The sequence below is a fragment of the Macaca nemestrina genome, chromosome 10 (genome assembly GCF_043159975.1).
Source record: "Macaca nemestrina isolate mMacNem1 chromosome 10, mMacNem.hap1, whole genome shotgun sequence".
Taxonomy (NCBI): domain Eukaryota; kingdom Metazoa; phylum Chordata; class Mammalia; order Primates; family Cercopithecidae; genus Macaca; species Macaca nemestrina.
The window spans coordinates 40,215,508-40,233,348 of NC_092134.1; the positions used below are offsets into that span (position 1 = coordinate 40,215,508).

General features: G+C 43.6%; 1 protein-coding gene across 1 annotated transcript in view; it reads left to right on the plus strand.

The window, feature by feature from the left end:
- The first annotated feature begins 9,392 nt into the window (after positions 1-9,392).
- Positions 9,393-17,841, plus strand: part of LOC105483719 (early endosome antigen 1) — a 161,711-nt gene continuing 153,262 nt past the window's right edge. The window contains exon 1 of the mRNA XM_071071314.1: positions 9,393-9,559. Coding sequence (XP_070927415.1) covers positions 9,536-9,559 — 24 coding nt within the window. The 5' untranslated portion in view covers positions 9,393-9,535. The remainder of the gene's footprint in view (positions 9,560-17,841) is intronic.

Sequence of the window (17,841 nt, forward strand, 5' to 3'; positions counted from 1 at the left end):
ACTAAACTCCACAAACTCTGACTAATGGTGGAATGACATCTCTATACTACACTCTAAATAACTTCACCTGACCACTGTTCTGTCGTGAGTAGGTCTATGCAAACCTACCCTAACATCTGAGGAAGCTGAGAGGCTGAAGAAAGAGGCTGATACAACCAATTCTCAGAAAGAAACATTTAACAGAGATTTACAAAAGGAAGGCACAGTCTCAGATGTCCACAAGGAAGATGGTGGACCCCCATTCCATTATCCCTCAGACCCAGAGCTTATATATATATATCTTTACCATAGGGAAAGAATGTGTAGAACAATTGAAGTTGACTTCCAAGGAGAAGGCAAGAATGCTGTGTGAGTCTGGCTAAGGTAGGATTTATGGTCAAGGTTGTTTTGACCTAAGGGCAGGATTCACTGTAACAGTGGAAAAAGTAGAAATCTTAGAGGCCTTCCTGGAACAGTGATTAATCAGATGTCAACATGGTGGATTAGTATCCAAGATGGAGTTGCTTTAGCTCCCACAAACCCACAAACATATTTCAGAAATAGCTTCAGATATTAGTTCTGTTTCTAAAATTTGTCCACACCATCTTTTGTAGTACTTTATATGTTGTCTTACATTTTGTTGGCTGCTCAGCTTGGGGTCCACAGGCAGGTCTTGCTTAGGAGACACTGGCATTCGAGAGTCACCCTGTTATCATAGACGGGAATTTTTGTTGTGCCGCCTTTACACTGTCTATGTTGTACTCTACCAACTTGAAGTTTAAATGTGATAGACTTGGCTATTGCTTATCACATATATTAAAAACATCATTTTAACATTTTTTATTTTATTTTATTTTTATTTTGAGACAGAGTCTCACTCTGTCACCCAGGCTAGAGTACAGTGGTGTGATCTCAGCTCACTGCAACCTCCACCTCCCAGGTTCAAGTGATTCTTGTGCCTCCGTCTCCTGAGTAGCTGGGATTACAAGTGTGCACCACCATGCCCAGCTAACTTTTATATTTTTAGTAGAGACGGGATTTCTATGTTGGCCAGGCTGATCTTGAACTCCTGACCTCAAGTGATCCACCCGCCTTGGCCTCCCAAAGTGCTGGGATTACAGGCGTGAGCCACCGTGCCCAGCCAAGAACATCATTTTTATTTTCATTTATTAAAAAAAATTATTTATTTAGAGACAATGTCTCACTCTGTCACTCAGGCTAGCATGCACTGGTGCTGTCATAGCTCACTATAGCCTCAAACTCCTGCATGCAAGCTATTCTCCTGCTCCAGCTTCCCAAGTAGCTAGGACTACAGGTGTGTGCCACCACGCCTGGCTAATTTTTAAATTTTTGTAGAGACAGGGTCTTGCTGTGTTGCCTAGGCTGGAACAGCATTATTTATAATATATCTTAAAATATAATTATTGTCAACAAAAAGAGTCAAACTGTGTAAAATATTTTAAGATATTTATTCTGAGCCAAATATGAGTGACCATGGCTCATGACACAGCCCTCAGGAAGTCCTGAGAACATGTGCCGAAGGTGATTGGGGTACAGCGTGGTTTTATATATTTTAGGAAGGCATGAGACATCAATCAAATACATTTAAGAAATACATGAGTTTGGTTTAAAAAGGCGAGACAACTTAAAGTGGCGTATTCCAGGCTATCAGTAAATTTAAACATTTTCTGATTGACAACTGGTTGAGTTTATTTGAAGACCTGGGATTAATGGAAAGCAATGTTCAGGTTGAGATAAAGGATTGTGGAGACCAAGTTTTATTGTGCAGAAGATTCTCTCACTCCAGACTTCTGAGAGACAGCTGGTTGTGGTCTGGTGTGGTGGCTCATACCTGTAATCCTAGCATTTTGGGAGGCCAAGGCAGGTGGATCACCTGAGGTCAAGAGTTTGGGACTAACCTGGCCAAATGGTGAAACCTCGTCTCTACTAAAAATACAAAAATCAGCCAGGTGTAGTGACACACACCTGTAATCCCAGCTACTCAGGAGGCTGAGGCAGGAGAATCTCTTGAACCTGGGGGGCAGAGGTTGCAGTGAGCTGAGATGGCGCCACTTCACTCCAGCCTGGGTGAAAGAATGAAACTCCATCTCAGAAAAAAAAAAAAAAAAAGAGAGAGAGAGAGAGCAGGTTGTAAAATGTTTCTTATTGGACCTAAAAGCACACCTGACTCTTAGTTGATTATCTCCTGGATCTGGAAAGGAAGGAAGGAAACCAAAGGGGAAAGAGGATTCTCCATAGGATGTGGATTTTTCCCACAAGAGACTTTGCAGGACAATTTCAAGGTATGGCAAGGAAATATATTTTGGGGTTATTTTTTCCTTGTATCATAATGTTATGCCAGAGTAAGATTGAAAAGTAAGTCACTATAGGCCAGGCGCGGTGGCTCATGCCTGTAATCGCAGCACTTTGGGAGGCTGAAGTGGGTGGATCACGAGGTCAGGAGATCGAGACCATCCTGACTAACATAGTGAAACCCCGTCTCTACTAAAAACACAAAACAAAATTAGCCGGGCATGGTGGCAGGCACCTGTAGTCCCAGCTACTCGGGAGGCTGAGGCAGGAGAACAGCGTGAACCTAGGACGCAGAGCTTGCAGTGAGCCGAGATCGTGCCACTGCACTCCAGCCTGGGCGACAGAGCGAGACTCCAAAAAACAAACAAACAAAAAAAGAAAAACAACAACAAAAAAGAAAAGTAAGTCACTATATATAGGATAAAATAAAACCCATCTGATGAGAATTTATGGTTTGTAGGACATGACTCCCTAGGCCCCTTAGGTAGGAATTTGGGCAAGATAAAAAAAAATCAGTACTTAGTCTTCACTATTATTTGGAATTTTCCCTAATCCTGCCTTCAAATAAATTCAATGGAGACCAGAGACTTTTCTTGAGGTTATGCAAGTCAGTTAGGGCCTGGAGAAAACCAGCAGGAAGTACTAGAGAATTCATGTATCTCCCAACTCCTCTGAGCTCCTCATTTTTACTGCCCTCTCTACCCTGCCCTCAAAGGCTGAAAGAAGCATAGATCAATGCTAGGCTTCAACTAGTTAGTTCAATGATGTTAACATAATTTGTGAACCATTCAGTTAATTTAAAACCAAAAAGAAAGAAAAAGCTATTTTAGTTGGGTTAGTGATCATGTCTGAATTCTAAAGAATTCATAAACTGTTTTGGCCTTGCTTATACAGAGCCATCATTTACACTTTGCTTATTTTTGTTGTGATTTTTTTTTTTTTTTTGGTGAGATGGTGTCTTGCTCTGTTGCCCAGGCTGGAGTGCAGTTGCGCGATCTTGGCTCACTGTAACCTCTTCCTCCCAGGTTCAAGCGATATTGTGATTTTTTCATGGACTTGCTTCTAGTTGGAAGTGAATTATTTGGTTATAGCACAGAATTGACAAGAAGGGTGCCTTAAAAATGTTTTTTTGTTTGCTTGCTTTGTTTTGTTTTTTGAGACAGAGTCTTGCTCTGTCACCCAGGCTAGAGTGCAATGGCCCGATCTTGGCTTACTGCAACCTTCACCTCCCGGGTTCAAGGGATTCTCCTGCCTCAGCCTCCTGAGTAGCTGGGATTACAGGCGCCCGCCATCATGCTCAGCTAATTTTTGTATTTTTGTAAAGACAGGGTTTCACCATGTTGGCCAGGCTGATCTTGAACTCCTGACCTCAGGTGATCTGCCCGCCTAGGCCTCCCAAGTGCTGGGATTACAGGCATGAGCCACCAAGCCCGGCCCAATGTTCTAATTTATGGAAAGTAAGAAATAGGTTGTTTCCCATAATAAATACTGGGAAATTTTGAAGAGTCAAGAAACATGCACACACATTATGTAAAAAGAAAAAAGATTGTCAGATGGGATCAAAAGATTGTTGGATTGCTTTCAGGATTGTTGCATTTGGATCACTTCTTCGTAAATAGGAAGATGTTAGCTTGAGGACCTTTGGAAGTTAACTGTTATAGCAGTAATTATATACCTTTCATTCCTTCAATCCTTCATTAATTCAACAAATATTTATTTAGTGTTTACCACAAATTGAGCAATGTTTTGGTTTTGAAGTCGCAGCACTGAAGAGGGGACAAGATCCTTGTGCTCAGAAAATTGACATTCTTGTTGGGAAGACATATGCAGACAAACAAGATAAGTCAGAAATGGTAGTTTCTCTACCATGTAGAGAATTAGAATGGGTGACTACAGATTCAAAGCACTTTGGATGAGGTTGTCCTTAAAGACCTAAGGAAGTGACTTTAAGAGAATTATCTGAATGACACAAAATTAACTACAAGATGTCAGGAGAAAGCATTCCCTAAATAGGAACTGGTTGGTGTACAGGAAGGAATAGGTTTTGTGCAACTGAGAAAAGTTCAGAGCAGCTGGGGCATAGTGGGCCAAGGGGAGGATGTTCTAAGTGGAAAGCAGAGAAGCAGGCAGGCCCAGATCAGCAGGGCATGTAAGCCAGGATGAGGTATTTGGATTTCATTGTGATGATAATGGGAAGCTACAATCTAGGAGGGCAGTGACATTTTTGATTTGCATTTTTAAAAGTTGTGCCTGGCTTCTGTGTAATGAATGGATTACACAGAAGGCAAAGTAAAAGCCGGAAGCCCAACTAGGAGACTATTCTAGTAGTCTCAACAGGAGATGAAGGGGCTATAAACTAGGGTGAAAGTGGCGAGAAGTGGCAGATTTGGGATATATTTTGGAGGTGGATCTGTCAGGATATCCTGATGGATTTGCTGGAAGGAAAAGAAGTGGTGAGATAAAGAGATTTTTGGTTTGAACCAACAATCTGGTAGTGATACATACTGAGACAGGAAAACTGGTGAAGTTTTCAGGATAAAAATGAAACAGTTTTGTTTGGGCCATGTTAAGTTTGAGATGCTCACTAGACATCCAAGAAGAAATATGAAGTAGATATATATATATAGATTTCTTTTTTTGAGATGGAATCTCACTCTATTGCCCAGGCTGGCATGCAGTGGCACCATCTCGGTTCACCACAACCTCCGCCTCCCAGGGTCAAGCCATTCTCCTGCCTCAGCCTCCCGAGTAGCTGGGATTACAGGCACATACCACCATGCTGGGCTCATTTTTGTATTTTGAGTACAGATGGGGTTTCACCATGTTGGCCAGGCTGGTTTTGAACTCCTGACCTCATGATCCACCCACCTTGGCCTCCCAAAGTGCTGGGATTACAGGTGTGAGCCACCCCACCAGGCCTGATAGATGAAATTTAAAGCCAGGGGACTAGTTGAGATTACTTCCAGGCTGAGTATGGCAGATAAAAGCAAGGGCCCCAGAACAGAGTAGGAGCACTCCAACATTAAGATATGCAGTAGAGAAGCCATCAGACAGAGAGGCAACGGGCACTGAGGAGAAAAACCAGAAAGTATAGTGTCAAGGAAGCCAAGAGAATAAAGTAACTCAAGGAGAGAGAGGTTAACTGTTTTCTATATAGGAAACAGTCAAAGTCAAAACAATAAAGTAGTCACTGGAATAGGAAACATGCAGGTCGTTAGTGATCATAAGAACAGCCTTATTGGAGTCAGTGGGACAGAGGCTACAGAGGCTCGATTGGAAAGGGTCGAGAAGAAAATATAGAGTGAAAAAGTGCAGCAAGTATAGATATGTAGGCCATCTTGAAGATCTTGAGAAAGAAGACAGAAATAAAGTGTAACAGGAATGCTGCTGGGCAACTGTTAAAGGAGTAATTACATACCTTTCCTTTGAAGGATTCCTTCAATCCTTCCTTCATTCGTTCAACAAATATTTAGTGCTAATCATGAATTGAGCAATGTTTTAGTTTTGGGGTCACAGCAGTGAAACAGGTACAAGATCCTCGTGCTCAGAAATTTGATATTCTTGTTGGGGAGACATATACCTGAGATCTGTGGTTATTAACGCAGAATGAGCCCAACAAACCAAGTTATATATGTGTACCTCTAGTGATATTTAGACACTCTCCTATTCCTATATATGTGTGTGTGTGTGTATATATATATGTATATATTAGATGAAGTCTCACTCTATCACCCAGGCTGGAGTGCAATGGCGTGATCTCAGCTTACTGCCACCTCCACCTCCTGCCTTCAAGCGATTCTCATGCCTTAGCCTCCCCAGTAGCTGGGACTACAGACATGCAGCACCATGCCTGGCTAATTTTTGTATTTTCTGTAGAGACAGGATTTCACCATGTTCACCAGGCTGGTCTTGAACTCCTGATCTCAGGTGATCCACCCCCCTCACCTCCCAAAGTGCTGGGATTACAGGAGTGAGCCACTGTGCCCAGCCTTCTATTCCTATTGATTCTGTGCAGCAGAGAGTAGGTGGTTAATTGAACTTAACCATGGTTTGGCCTCTGCTAGACAAAAGCAATGGAGGAAGAGAAAGGTGAAGAAGTGGCCGGGTGTGGTGGCTCAAGTCTGTAATCCTAGCATTTTGGTAGGCAGAGGTGGGTGGATTACCTGAGCTCAGGAGTTCGAGACCAACCCTGGCAACACGGTGAAACCCCGTCTCTACTAAAAGTACAAAAAATTAGCTGGGCATGGTGGTGGGTGCCTGTAGTCCCAGCTACTCGGGAGGCTGAGGCAGGAGAATCGCTTGAATCCAGGAGGCAGAGATTGTAGTGAGATTGCACCACTGCACTCCAGCCTAGGCAACAGAGCAAGACTACATCTCAAAAAAAAAAAAAAAAAAAGAAAAAAGAAAAGTGAAGAAGTTAAGCATATTTGCAAAGGGAAGATTGTAAAGTTGTACCACGGGTTTCAGGAGGGGTTTTGATAGAAATGAGTAGGCTAGGGAAATGACTGATAGTAAGAAAATAAGAGGGGCCAATGGATTTGAGGTCTTGCTGGGGATCAAAGTAAATAGATGGTGGGGGAATATTAATGCACAAGAGCTGAACAGATAGGAATTAGTGGTCAGACACGGTAAGCAGAAATGCTATGTGTAGGAAGCTGCTAGATTAGTGAAGGGTATTCTTACATGATTGTCTCACCCACTGCTTATTTTCTTTTGGAGTAATTAAGTTCTCCAGTGTATTATCCCAGTGATGGAGTTATCATGAATTGTGCAGGGGAGTACACGGATTTTCTTTTTTTTTTTTTTTTTTTTTTTTTGAGACGGAGTCTTGCTCTGTAGCCCGGGCTGGAGTGCAGTGGCCGGATCTCAGCTCACTGCAAGCTCCGCCTCCCGGGTTTAGGCCATTCTCCTGCCTCAGCCTCCGGAGTAGCTGGGACTACAGGCGCCCGCCACCTCGCCCGGCTAGTTTTTTGTATTTTTAGTAGAGACGGGGTTTCACGGTGTTAGCCAGGATGGTCTCAATCTCCTGACCTCGTGATCCGCCCGTCTCGGCCTCCCAAAGTGCTGGGATTACAGGCTTGAGCCACCGCGCCCGGCCACGGATTTTCAAATAATCCATGTAGCTCAGCTGTAGATGAGAGCCTATTATATTATTCAAAGGATTCTACAGGAGAATTCCAGTAAAGAAAGTCTTAGTATGTAACATTAATAAGCAGTTTTAAACTTTTTTTTTTTTTTAAAGACAGGGTCTCACTTTGTCACCCAGGATGGAGTACAGTGGTGAGATCATAGCTCACTGCAGCCTCAACCTCCCTGGGCTCAGGTGATCCTCCCAACTCAGCTTCCTGAGTAGCTGGGACCACAGGCTCACACCACCATACCCAGCTAATATTTTTTTAGACGAGTTATTGCCATGTTGTCCAGGCTGGTCTGGAACTTCTGGGCTCAAGCGATCTGTCTGCTTCCATCTCCCGAAGTGCTGGGATTACAGGCATAAAGTCAGTGTGCCTGACCCTAAACTAATTTTTGAAAAACAAAAAAGAGGGAAAAAGTCACTTTTATCACCCCATGTTGCTGAGAATGTTTCCCATATTGTCTGAAAATAAAGCACCTCATATTTAGAAAGATGGAAAAGTATGTGCTCCGTAAGGGCATTATCACTGGTGATTACTAATAAATTAGCTGTAGGCATGACTGTTCTGCTGCACCATCAAGAGACACACACACATAATAAAAAACCAAATATATCTGGAATAGCAATATCGTATTACATTATATAATGCATAATACTTTACAAAATATTTTCCTATTCATTAACTCGTTTGCAAATAATATTTAATTTTGTGCTGCTTTTCAAAAGATCTGGAAGTACTTTCCAAAAAGCACTCCATTCATTGCTTCATAGGCTTCATTCAGTGTTCAGTTGTTTTTTTTTCCCCCTCCCAGCAAGGTTAGTTCCATTATTCCCTCTCCTTCCCTGTTCAAGCAATATTAAAGGCTTCTCTTTTTCTACCAGGGTGTTAAGTTGAGCCTCTTGGCTTGTGAATATTGGCAGAATAGTAGGATGCAGAAGCTGTGACTTCTCGAGTTAAATAATGACATCGCGCCTGGAGGTCAGTTCCAAGTCCACGCCGTTTTGGCACGATATTTATCTGTGACCTCTTTTTTTTCTTAATCTATAAAACAGAGGCATTAATGACAATTTACTTCATATATCTATTATCAGAATAGGACTTAAAATTCCTTAGGAGGTCAAGCACGGGCTTTAGGAAAAGGAAAGCACAACATGTGAACATCAGCCTGTTAAAAACTGTTTTGATCTAGAAAAGACAACCTCAAACTTCTCTTGACAATTCAAATTCCAGCTTCTTCCTACCCTTCTTTTTTAAATCTTTGCTTTCTCTTTGGCTGAAATTAGAAGCAGGAAGGGAGCAGGGAAAGGAAACCAGGGGCTGGAAAAGGGCAGGAGAGCCCAACAGACCGGTTAAGCACGTCTGAGATTCTCTAGTCGGCTTCAACCCAGAGGCTAAGAGGCAGAGTCAGCGTTTCCAGCAGAAACGAGGATATAGCTCAGGCTCAATACCTTGTCCACAGTCAGGAGCAACAGCCGGAAGGGTGACATCGACACATTTTACAAAACAGCCTGAGGAGTCCCCTCCTCCCGCCTGGGTCAGGGAGGGACACCCCCAGGGGTTCTCGCCCGCCTCCCACTAGCTGGCACGCGGTCGTCGCGCGGGCGCGGCCCTCTGACGGAGCCCAGGCGTGCGCTCCGCAGCCTCGGCGTTCCCCAGCTAGCCGGAAGAAGCTGCGGCGACAGCGTCCTGCCGCCTGTCCGTCACGCAGCCGCCCACGCTGCCACCGCTTCCGATTGGTCGCTGGCCCGGACCGGCCCCCTTCAGCCCCGCCTCCCGCCGATGGACAGGCGAGGGGCGGGCCCGCCGCCGCCCCGCCCCCCGGCGGCCGCGGGCGGGCCCGCCCAGCTGTCAGTTACGGGGGCCGCCCGGCGGGCGGGCAGGAGGCGCTCGCAGGCTGTCTAGTCGTTTGCTCGCTCTCTCTCGCGTGCTCCCTCTCGCCGCCTGTGGGGAAGTCGGGGCCGCACGAGCGGCCGCCGCCACCGCCTCGCCCCGACCTCCTTCCAGGTCCCCTCCCGGCCCAGTCCCTCCCGCCCGCGCACCCCGAGTAGTCAGTGGCCCCGCGCAGGGTTTGGAGAGTCACCGAGGCGGCGCCGGGTGGTGGTTAAACCATGTTAAGGAGGATTTTACAGAGGGTAAGAGAGTGAAACCGTCTTTCCGGCAGCACGTGAGCGGGACAGCCGGAGCTTGGGGCCGCGGCGCGGGCGCCCCTCCTCAGCGCGGGCTCTTTCCTTCTCTAGGCCCCACAGCCCGGCAGGCTCTTAGGCCTCGGTCGCCTGGCCCGGGGGCGGGGAGGGCGGGTGGGGCCGGCGCGGCGGGGCGGCAGGCGGAGCCCTGATGGCCCCGCGCGTCGAGGCCTGGCGCCCGCTCCGGCGCGAGGCTCGGTCTGTGCGAGCAGGCTGCGACCTGGAGGGTGTGGTGCCGGCGCGTTCCTCCCGGGATCCCGGAGTGGGAATGAAAATGGAGAGTTGGTGCCCGTGGGACGGGCCGACTGGCCGCCTGCCGGGCTGGAGAACGCCCCCTGGGAGATTGCGGGCGGCTTGCTTCGCCCTTCCCCACCCGCCGCACTCCCCGTGTCCCCCAATTTGACACTACGCGCACCTGCCACACACGGCCCCGCTTTCTCCTTTGGGCCACATTGGAGGGTGGTGTGGTGAGCCCCGGCCTAGCTTGGGCCCAGTCGTGAGACTGACACTGGCAAAGTCAGCCGAGAAGGAAGATGTTACTCACTGTTGGAAACTTTTTTTTAATTAAAAAGACGTTTTCTGTCCAAGCCCCACTACCTTATTTTAGCTATCCGAGAATAAATCCGCATAAGCTTGATCAAGTGGTATACACTTAGTTTCTGCCAGTGCTGTCTCTGAAATCTGGAAAACCTTGAGGATAGAAAAATTAGAGCAGTAGAAAACTGTAAGTGTATCATTTAGGAATCAGTTACTAGAATAACATAATTCACATCTCTTTTCTTATAAGAGTTGTTGTACCTATCAACTGTTAAATTTTTTTGGGGGCTATAGCTTTTTTCTTTTCTTTTTGAGGCTGATAGGGTGTAACAAAATGTAAATGATTGAAAAGTAGGTGCCAGGCCTATTAGTTCTTTACCGAGGGAGTAGCATAACTAGTTCAAAGGACAAAAGAAATTAGTTAATTTGTAGGATTCAGCCGAGGAATGTGCGGAAGAGAGTTGAGTCATCCAGTAGATAGGAAGGGAGTGCTCTTGCTTCTGCCTAGCTTTCTCCTAAAAGAATGAAGTCATGTGAAACTTGGTCAGTTATTAGAGGGAGAAATAGTTAACTTCTTTATCTGACAACCTGTATTGACATTTAATTGTATTTTGCAGTGTTTTGTCAGTTTTAAAATCCCGATCAGCGATGATTTTGGCAGTAGCAAGGGCGTGTCCTTTACTTTTCCCATCACTTCCTTAGTTCAGCAGTAAAGACATCTGTGCATTATTTACTTTGAGGCTTTAGGAGATTTTTCTTTTATCAGACCTGGAGGAACTGATTACCTCATGTTTCAGATTGTGTTTCTGTCATAGTTCCGCAAGTGAAAATTAGTTTGCCCGTGGTTTGCTTTGAAGTTTACAAATAAAAGTGTTTACTGGTTTAAGAATGGCTTCTGTAGTTATAGATTGGTTTTCAGAAATAAGGGATGCTTTCTAGTAATCTTGGTTTGAAGTTAAACATGGAGATTATATGAAGATCATTTTTAATGTTGGTGCATACCTATCAACTGTTAAAAAGCTTCCGTTGAAACTACAAAAGTGAAATTGATTGTGGTTGTTGCCAGAGATGTGATATTGAATCATCATATCCGAGTAAGTCAGTTGACAACTGAGTTTCTTAACGTCGGCGCTATTGGCATTTGTGACTGGATGATTCTTTGTCGTGGGAGGCTGCCCTGTGCCTTGTAGGATGTTAGCAGCATCCTTGGCATCTACCCCCACTAGATGCCAGTAGCATTCCCCTATATTCCCTTTGCCCTTGTTGTGACAACCAAAAATACCTCCAGATTTTACCAGATGTCTCCTAGGGGCAAAATTGCCTCTGATTGAGAATCAATGTGTTAAATGCATTAACTCTTAAATAGGAAAGTTTGAAGTGTTTTTCACATTTAAGTACTTAACTTTCTTTTATTCGGTGTATTTATATTGAGTTTCAGTAAATGCTAGTCTTCATGCTAAGGGCTGGGAAACAGTTGATTAAGCTGTGGGTCCTCCCTTTGGAACTCACAGGCTGTTTGGGAGGTGAACTTTTAAAATGACAGTGGTATGTAATAGAATAATGAAGAGGACAGAGGACCCAGGAGGCACTCTTTGGGAGGAGGTGAGAGTAATTAGGAAAAGCTTCAGGGAGGAGGGCATATTCACAGCTCAGAAGAGGGAAGGGCATGTCAGGCAGAGGGAACAGCAAATGCAAAGAGATGGAGTCATAAAAGGCGCACTCCTCACACTATGGGGAGTGTGAACAGTTAAGCTTAGGAAGTGAGATGGTCTGTAGCAATTAGTAAGAGATGAAGCTACCGTGGTGGCTAGAGACCAAATTGTGAGAGGATTTAAGAGTCCCTTTGAAGGAGCTCAGCTTTTATCGTGTAGTTGGGTCAGTGTTAATGCTGAGTATTTAATAGGGACATTTTGATAAATGTCTTAAATCTGGTGATTTACTAGTTTAGAAGGTAGAATATATATTTTATTAACTCTGCAAGTGGTATTTACCAACAAGTATAACTTGAATCTTTAAATTGTGTAACATGGCAACCTAATTTACCCCACACTGCTAGTCTTATTTCTCAGCGTAGATATTAAGATATAAGATGAAAGCTATTGTTAATTTAGAGATTTATTTGCAGTGGACTCCGTGCTTTGAAATTATGTGGCATTCCTTTAACATTTTGTTTTTAGATGACCTTTTCATTTTAACTATTCTTATTCTGAATAGTGTCCTTTAAATAGCATTTTTTAAAAGAAGAAAGAGACAAAGTGCTTACAATCAATTAGAAGTCAAAGTCTTTGAACATCATCAGTCTCAGGATACTTCACAGAAATTTGGTTTCTGGTTCTTCTGCTTCTGTCCCTCCTTCTGCTCGTGCTCCTCCTTTTTCATTAGCTTACTAAGGTGTTTCTCTGAGGCTTCAAAGAGGCTAGAAAACAAAAACAAAAACAAAAAAACCTCAAACAAAACCAAAATGAAGTAGCTCCAATATGTATGTATTGAATATTTTACTTTAGAGTCCTTTGAAGAAAAACATGAATTTAAAGTACTTAATGGTTAGAAATTTAATCAACATTTAGTACCTTAGGCAGCTTGTAAACCTTGTTGCCATTTCTTTCTTAAGTATTATAACTTACTGTGGGCTGGCTTAGTGGCTCATGCCTGTAATTCCAGCACTTTGGGAGGCCGAGGCTTGCAGATCACTGAGATCAGGAGTTCGAGATCAGCTTGGTCAATGTAGTGAAACCCTGTCTCTACCAAAAAATACAAAAATTAGCCTGGCATGGTGGTGCACGCCTGTAGTCCCAACTACTTGGGAGGCTGAGGTGGGAGAATTGCTTGAACCTGGGAGGCAGAGGTTACAGTGAGCCAAGTTTGCACCACTACATTCCAGCAACAGAGTGAGACCCTGCCTTAAAAAAAAAAAAAAAAAAAGAAAGTAACGTACTCTGATTAGTGGTTTTTTTTTTTTTGTTGAGACATCTATTGTGGGCCTACTGTGTGCTGTGCAGACAATGATGGGTAAAGCAGGCATGAATTTCTGTGGAGTTTAGTGTCCAGTGGAAGAGAGGAATTGTTCAGAGATTCATACAACTGTTCTATTGAATGAGTTCTAGGAAGCACAAACACAGTCCCAAGAACACCCAGCAAGAGGGCCCTGGTCTTAGATGTTGGGAAGGCTTCCCAGATTAGTTGTACATCTAAGTTTGATGAAAGTATTGCTCATTTATTGAAGTGAATTTTAAAAAGTGACAGCTAATGGAATGATTTTTTTTTTGAGCGGTTTTTTTTTTTTTTTTTTTTTTTTTGGGCATGTTAGGAATAAAGAGATTAAGATATTAAAGATCCAGGACTAGAACTGAAAATAAAGAAGACATTAAGAAATGAAAGAACCAGGGCTAGTACTCAGTTTTCTTCTCTAATTCCAGTGGACTTTTGGTTGAGCTAAAGAAATAATGTAATTTAGTAGTTAAGAACATGAACTCTGATGCCAGACTCCCTGGGTTTGTATCCTATTTCATTTACTATCTGTGTAGTTTTGGAGAAGTTACTTCTCTGTGTCTCAGTAAAATAGTTGTAATAATACTACCCTCCTTACAAAGTGGAGAACTAGATAATTAATATGTATAAAAGTCTTAGCCAGGCGCAGTGGCTCACGCCTGTAATCCCAGCACTTTGGGAGGCTGAGGTGGGTGGATCACCTGAGGTCAGGAGTTTGAGACCAGCTTGGCCAACATAGTGAAACCCTGTCTCTACTAAAAATAGAAAAAATTAGCTGGGCGTGGTGGCGGTCACCTGTAATCCCAGCTATTAGGGAGGCTGAGGCAGGGGAACTGCTTGAACCCGGGAGGCGGAGGTTACAGTGAGCCGAGATCATGCCATTTCACTCTCCAGCCTGGGCAACAAGCAAAACTCCATCTCAAAAAAAAAAAAAAAAAAAAAAAAAGTCTTACATGTTAGCTGCTGCTAATGTTGGTATTTTCTTGTTGTTTTTGGTGTTTAACTTTCTTTTCTTTTTTGAAACAAGGTCTTGCTCTGTCAGCCAGGATGGAGTGCAGTGACACCATCACGTTCACTGCAGCCCCTGCCTCCTAGGCTCAAGTGGCCCTCCTGCCTAAGCCTCAGGAATAGCTGGGACTATAGGCGTGAACTACTACACCTGGCTGATTTTTTAAAATGATGTTTTAGTGTCATTATAAACTCCAAATTTCTTTAAGGAACACTTTTCTTATCACTTCCTTTATTTTTCTAGTCTCCATTTTTTTTTTTTTTTTTGTAGATGAGGTAGATGAGGACTTAGAACATAGGTGCATTCATTTTATGTACTACTGAATATTTATTTTGTGCTAACTACTGTGCAAAACACTCTTGAGAATAAAAAACAAAAAACAAAACAAAACAAAAACCTGCTGAGCTTTAATGGAGGAGACAGATAAATAATTACAAAACAATGTGATAAGTGTTGTAATATATACACAGAGGAAAAGTTTGTAAGCACAAAAGAAAAAGTAACTATGTGGTGGAGAAGGGGTGTGGTAGGGGAGGGCAAGGAATAGAGATTGTGGAAGTCTTTGCAGAGGATAGAAGTGACTCAGGCAAGGAGGGACAAAGGACAGAAGGGCATGTTAGAGATCGGAACCAGACAAATCCAAGGCATGATATAGTTTAATATAGAGTAGGGGGATTGTGAGTATTTCTGGATGTGGATGGGATGGTTGCAACAGGTAGCTTGAAGGGTTTTGGACCTTATACTGTAGACAGTAAGGAGCCACAGAGAATTTTAAAGTTACCAAATTTGTAATAAGGAAAAACCTCCAAAAGTAGTTCTCCCAGATAATCTTTACTTTATTTTATTTTATTTTTGAGGCGGAGTTTTGCTCTTGTTCCCCAGGCTGAAATGCAATGATGCAATCTTGGCTCACTGCAACCTCTGCCTCCCGAGTTCAAGCAATTCTTCTGCCTCAGCCTCCCGAGTAGCTGGGATTACAGGTGCCTGCCACCATGCCCAGCTAATTTTTTTCTTGTATTTTTAGTAGAGACAGGGTTTCACTGTGTTGGCCAGGCTGGTCTTGAACTCCTGACCTCAGGCGATCCGCCCGCCTCGGCTTCCCAAAGTGCTGGGATTACAGGCGTGAGCCACTGCACCCGGCCAGGGTAGAGATTTTTTTGTTTTCCTTTGTATGTTTTGGTCTAACATGGTGCTTGATGCCTGGTGGTTTTTCAGTAGTACATATTAACTACTTGGTGGCCCTGTAGAGAGGATGACTTCATTAGGGAGACATCAGCTAGAAAGTTATTGTTGTTCTTAAAATTGTTGCATATTGGAATCATTTGGAATTCTTAAAAACAAACCGGATTTTTGAGTTTCTCAATTGAATCAGAATTTCTGGACCTCTGGCCCTTAGTCTAGGGGATAATGAAAGCTTGAATTCAGGCAGTGGTTTTGTGGATAGAGAGAGAATAAAGTGATTTTCAAGAAGAGGAATAGAATTGCTAGAACTTGTTGACTTGTGAGTAGTTTGGGTAGCTGTGAGGGTGGTGGAATAGACCTAAGATTAAGGATAGAGGTGGAGGAAAAGGTTGGGGAAGAAGATAAAAGTGAACTAGAGGTCTGGACTTTCCAAGTGGAGATGTTCAGTAGGCAAGAGAAAATACAAGTCTAGCACTCAGGAGACAAGTAGAGGCGGGTGTTAGGTATATGTAAATGTTGAAGAAAAGTTGAGTCAAATAAGGACTGAGAAGTGCCCACTGAATGTGACAATTGGGTCATACCTATTTCGGTTGCAAGAGAGTCACAGGGGGAAATGAATGACTAGGAAGTAAGGGAATAGAAACAGGGAATATAGACTACATGGAAAGTGTTGAAATATTAAATGCATTAATGTAATCTGTCATTCTTTGACCATCTTCTAATAACTTTCTTTTTTTTTTTTTTTTTTTTGACACAGAGTCTTGCTCTGTCGCCAGGCTGGAGTACAGTGGTGTGATCTCAGCTCACTGCAACCTCTGCCTCCTGGGTTCAAGCGATTCTCTTGCCTCAGCCTCCTGAGTAGCTGGGACTAAAGGCATGTGCCACCATATCCGGCAAATTTTTGTATTTTTTGTAGAGACAGGGTTTCACCATGTTGTCCAGGATGATCTCCTGACCTCGTGATCCGCCTGCCTCAGCCTCCCAGAGTGCTGGGATTACAGTTGTGAGCCACTACACCCAGCCAATAACTTTATTTTCAAAGATTACAGATCTCAAATTAGTTTAAGTTGAAAGAGGGATTTATTATAAGGTTTCATAGTGATCTAAGATCTGGAATTACTGTATACATAGTTGGGTCTCTGGAGAGCAGGACCTGGAATGTGTCAGGGACAGAGGCAGCTCTTTTCTCTGTCTCACACTTTCTGGTGGACCACTGGCTTCTTACCCCCACTTCTCTGTGCCTAGTCTCGCTGCTGCTTACTAAGTGTGGCCAGGATTTTGATGGCCATCTGACATGATTCCACATGCCTTTCACGTTAACTTTGCATAGCCAACTGGCCCAATGTCTTGTTTCCAAAATCCCAACAGAATAATCTAAAACGTTTTTCTCATCTTTCCTAGTCAGGTCATGCATAGGTCTCTGGATGGCCAATAGAATTGTTTCCTCTGGGTCAAGTGTCCATTGCTGGTCTAATCAACCAACGTTGGGGGTGGGGTAATATTGTGTCTTCAGGAGTTGTGGCAGCATGAAACACATCTTTTGTAGGTCGTTCTTCTAGAAATAAACCTTACCATGGCTCTGTAACAGTGATAATGTTTCTGATTAAGTTCATTTGGTTCTAGGAGTAAAGAATCTATTGGGTTAGCTCAAATAGGATGGTAATGGTTATAAGGATACATTCTGCAATTAAAAAAAGGTAGAATTTCATAGAAATCCAAGGCCAAAAAATGTCATATGGGGCTGAGCCTCTGATACATCTTTACTGGAAGTCTTTGCAGGATTAAGGCAGTGCTCTTTGGGAGCTCTGTAACAGGGCTTTATAGATTTTTCACTGTAGGGTTCATCTGTGAAAGGACTTAGTTCACCTGTTTGCATGCTTGTTTCTGCTGTTAAGTAATTTTTTTTTTTTTTTTTTTTGAGATGGAGTCTCGTTCTTGTTACCCAGGCTGGAGTGCAATGGCGTGATCTCGGCTCACCACAACCTCTGCCTCCCTGGTTCAAGCGATTCTCCTGCCTCAGCCTCCTGAGTAGCTGGGATTACAGGCATGCGCCACCATGCCCGGCTAATTTTGTAGTTTTAGTAGAGGTGGGGTTTCTCCACGTTGGTCAGGCTGCTCTTTTTTTTTTTTTTTTTTTTTTAATTTTTTTTTATTATACTTTAAGTTCTAGGGTACATGTGCATAACATGCAGGTTTGTTACATATGTATACTTGTGCCACGTTGGTGTGCTGCACCCATCGACTCGTCAGCACCCATCAACTCGTCATTTACATCAGGTATAACTCCCAATGCAATCCCTCCCCCCTCCCCCCGGTCAGGCTGCTCTTGAACTCCCGACCTCAGATGATTCGCCTGCCAAAGTGCTGGGATTACAGGCATGAGCCACCGCGCCCAGCATTTCTTACTCTTTATTCTAGTTTTCTTAATACCATGGCTTCTGCACACTCAGAATCTATGGTCTTTTGAAACTTTGGCTGGGTTGTAACTTTGATTTGCTCAAGTCCTTCAAGTACT